This window comes from Fragaria vesca, linkage group LG7 (genome assembly GCF_000184155.1).
Source record: "Fragaria vesca subsp. vesca linkage group LG7, FraVesHawaii_1.0, whole genome shotgun sequence".
NCBI lineage: Eukaryota > Viridiplantae > Streptophyta > Magnoliopsida > Rosales > Rosaceae > Fragaria > Fragaria vesca.
Window position 1 is genome coordinate 23,082,730 of NC_020497.1, and position 2,966 is coordinate 23,085,695.

General features: G+C 40.4%; 1 protein-coding gene across 1 annotated transcript in view; it reads right to left on the reverse strand.

Annotated features, from left to right (window-relative positions):
* Positions 1 to 660: 660 nt before the first annotated feature.
* Positions 661 to 2,966, reverse strand: part of LOC101309009 — a 2,543-nt gene continuing 237 nt past the window's right edge. Inside the window, exons 2-6 of the mRNA XM_004308090.1 lie at positions 1,998 to 2,777; positions 1,748 to 1,906; positions 1,024 to 1,206; positions 913 to 918; positions 661 to 785 (exon numbers count right to left, since the gene is read on the reverse strand). Of these exons, the coding sequence (XP_004308138.1) occupies positions 1,038 to 1,206; positions 1,748 to 1,906; positions 1,998 to 2,752 (1,083 nt within the window). The 5' untranslated portion in view covers positions 2,753 to 2,777 and the 3' untranslated portion in view covers positions 661 to 785; positions 913 to 918; positions 1,024 to 1,037. The remainder of the gene's footprint in view (positions 786 to 912; positions 919 to 1,023; positions 1,207 to 1,747; positions 1,907 to 1,997; positions 2,778 to 2,966) is intronic.

The window sequence follows — 2,966 nt, forward strand, 5'->3', positions numbered from 1 at the left end:
GGCGTCACAAAGTGTGTCATGGACCTAACGGGCTGGGGGTCCCCCATAAAAAGAACAAACAAAAACCCAATCCTAATCCTAAAACTAAATTCTCCCGTTCATGCTTGCCTGCGCCGCGCAATACAAAGTTTTTTAAACCAAGAACAAGAGCAACAATGCCAATACAATGCCAATGCTTTTGAGAATGTCAGATATGGAATTTAATCAACTTATAAAGCTTTTGCATAGAGATACACGGTACATGTCGACCTTGTTGACTTGTCCAGACTCTCTGTGTTCTACTTCCAATAGTAACGTTCATGACATAAAATGCTTGCAAATTCACATGTCAATGCTGGTCGTTTCAAATTTGCCACTATACTATGACACTTATATCGGACTTCCACTCACCCCGCCGCAAGGCAGCAGATTGTTGCAGAGCTGTGAGGATGCATTTAGAAGAGAAAAACAGTTTGTTGCTCGGATGAAAGACACATGTTAGAGCCACCTTGCCGTAGGATAGGGCATACCAAATCCACTTCAGCTAGATTAATGACTCATCTTCCTATGATGGAAATAAGAGATGGTTGTAATATTATCACTGGTTTCAAGGAATTAACACTAGCAGTCTAGCATCAAATAAACAAAAAGGATAACTGCGCTACATAACGAGCCTACTCACATATCAGAAAGCAGTCCACCATATCCATATGTTGCAAAGACTCCCCTTTCATATCCTGCTTTCCTCTCGTCTGATCTGTGCACGGAGAGTGTATTAAGGAAACTACGAGGACTAGATAGCTAATCTGAATAACAGTGCAAGCCATTGACATACCAATATTTTAATAACTTCTGCAGAAGCAAAGAAAATCAAAGTTCACAGCAGCAGCAAAAGACATATTCAGAGGTATTAGGTGTATCACATATACATACCTCTTCCTGCAGACATGATCATGAATAGAAGAGTGAATATCATAAGAATACAAATCCAAGTAATTCCAAACAAAATCTGCAGACTTGGGAAGAAGCTTCCTATCCCATTACCAATATGACAGGACCTAATATGCCAAAAAGAACTCTTCCACGTCCTGTATGCTGGAGACGGGTCTGCATGTGTGATTTCCTCTGTAAGTAGTTCTGTATAATACTGGCTCATCACTAACGCGTTGCACGTGCTTAGTGGCCATACAGCCTTGATCCAATCGATAAGTGCATCTGTAATAGTTTCTGCCAACAAAAGTAATCTAATGTTAAGGGATGAAAACAATATTTTGACTTTTTAAATCTCGACTTTGGGTGACATCATCTTTGGGATACCATAGTTTTATTTCTTAATGAGAAAAGACGAGCCACTTCATCTAAATGGAAAGAAAAGGAAAGAAGTGATTTACAGGTGAAATTCAGTTCCACATATAAGATAGTCCATAACTTATATTCCTTTTGCACAATGCTGGCTGTATTTATAAATACTTTAAAAAGGCACATTGCTGACCTATTCCCTGACAACAAAAGCTTTTAGGCCTGTGGTTATCTAACATGGTACACTAGCGTTTGCAAGAGGCCTGGGTTTGAATTCTTCATTCTCCACATCTTTGTTGGCTACAATTTGATCTTATAATTAAGTATCAAAGAAAAGAACATGGCCGTACTTTAAAGAGAATGGGATCCAGACAATTAGAAGTCACAGACAAGAGTCTCATCATATCATAGTCTATTACCTCAAAAAGAAACATGGCAAGATTTGATATGATAAAAACGTCCAAAATACCTGGGATGTCTGGATCCAAGTATCTCCTTTTGGCCATACTTTCTCCAAGCATGGCCATCATCAATAAGCTGACTTGTATCCCGGATCCACGTCGCTGAGTTTCGCAAATTTGTACGCCTTCTTCTGTTAGTATTATTAGGGATAGTTGCACCATCACGTCTGCCAACACACAATCAAATGTCATGGGCGGAAAAGCAGGTTGTATGGATACATAAATATGATTAAGACAAAAATCAAGGGAGGGGCATACTCATTGGCACCGCTTTCTACTGTTGCTACTGAAGAAAGGATAGAAAGAACCCCTTCCCCCACCGAGGACCTCTTGCCCACTGAGGGCCCTTCCCCAGCCAGGGACCCTTCCCTTGGTGGGGATCCTTCTTGCTCTTGCTCAGTGAACACCTCTTCTGTGGGAGGCCACTCCCACTGCAATGTCACCCCTGCTATATCTCTCTTTCTCTTCCTTGCAGTGTCCAATAGAATTTCACAGCTATCATGACGAGAATTAGGCTGAGCGATGCTTAGATTTTGCACTTCCATGTAATCACCATGAAACAAACGCACTCCGCAACTTGTGATGCAATGCCGGCGTATTACTGTCCTGTTATTCTCATGTGTATAGACTCCATTTTCTACCACAATCTCAAACGTGGCTTCAGTGTAGTAGCGTTCACTGACCGGCTTCCCTTCATTACTGCAGCGATATTGAGACCATGGCACATACCCCAGGAACATGTGATCCGACTGGAGGAATCTGTTTGTTCTGAAACCCCAATCAAGCAATTGAAAATTGAACTTGTACTCACCATGATTTCCTTTAAAGGTACAATAACAAATAGCAGAGAGATTGGATGCATCATTATGAGCACCCTTGAAATTACTAACAACACATAAAGCAAATCCCAAGAACTTATCGTCAAACCAATTCTGTGGTAGCTGCACATTCACTGAGAATCCCTTACACTGATGATTGAACCAATGAGGAATTTCACTTCCAGGAAGTGACATACTAAAGGAAAGAGGTCGCAGATAACTACCCTAGCAAAGAAAAAAACATAACAATGTTTAAGTACTTTTGCGTGAACTTTTTGTCTGTGAATGTCAGTGCTGATTCACTGTAATTTTTTTGAACTTTTAACATATATATAAATATATATATATATATATATAGAGAGAGAGAGAGAGAGAGAGAGAGAGAGAGAGAGAGAGAGAGAGAGAGAGA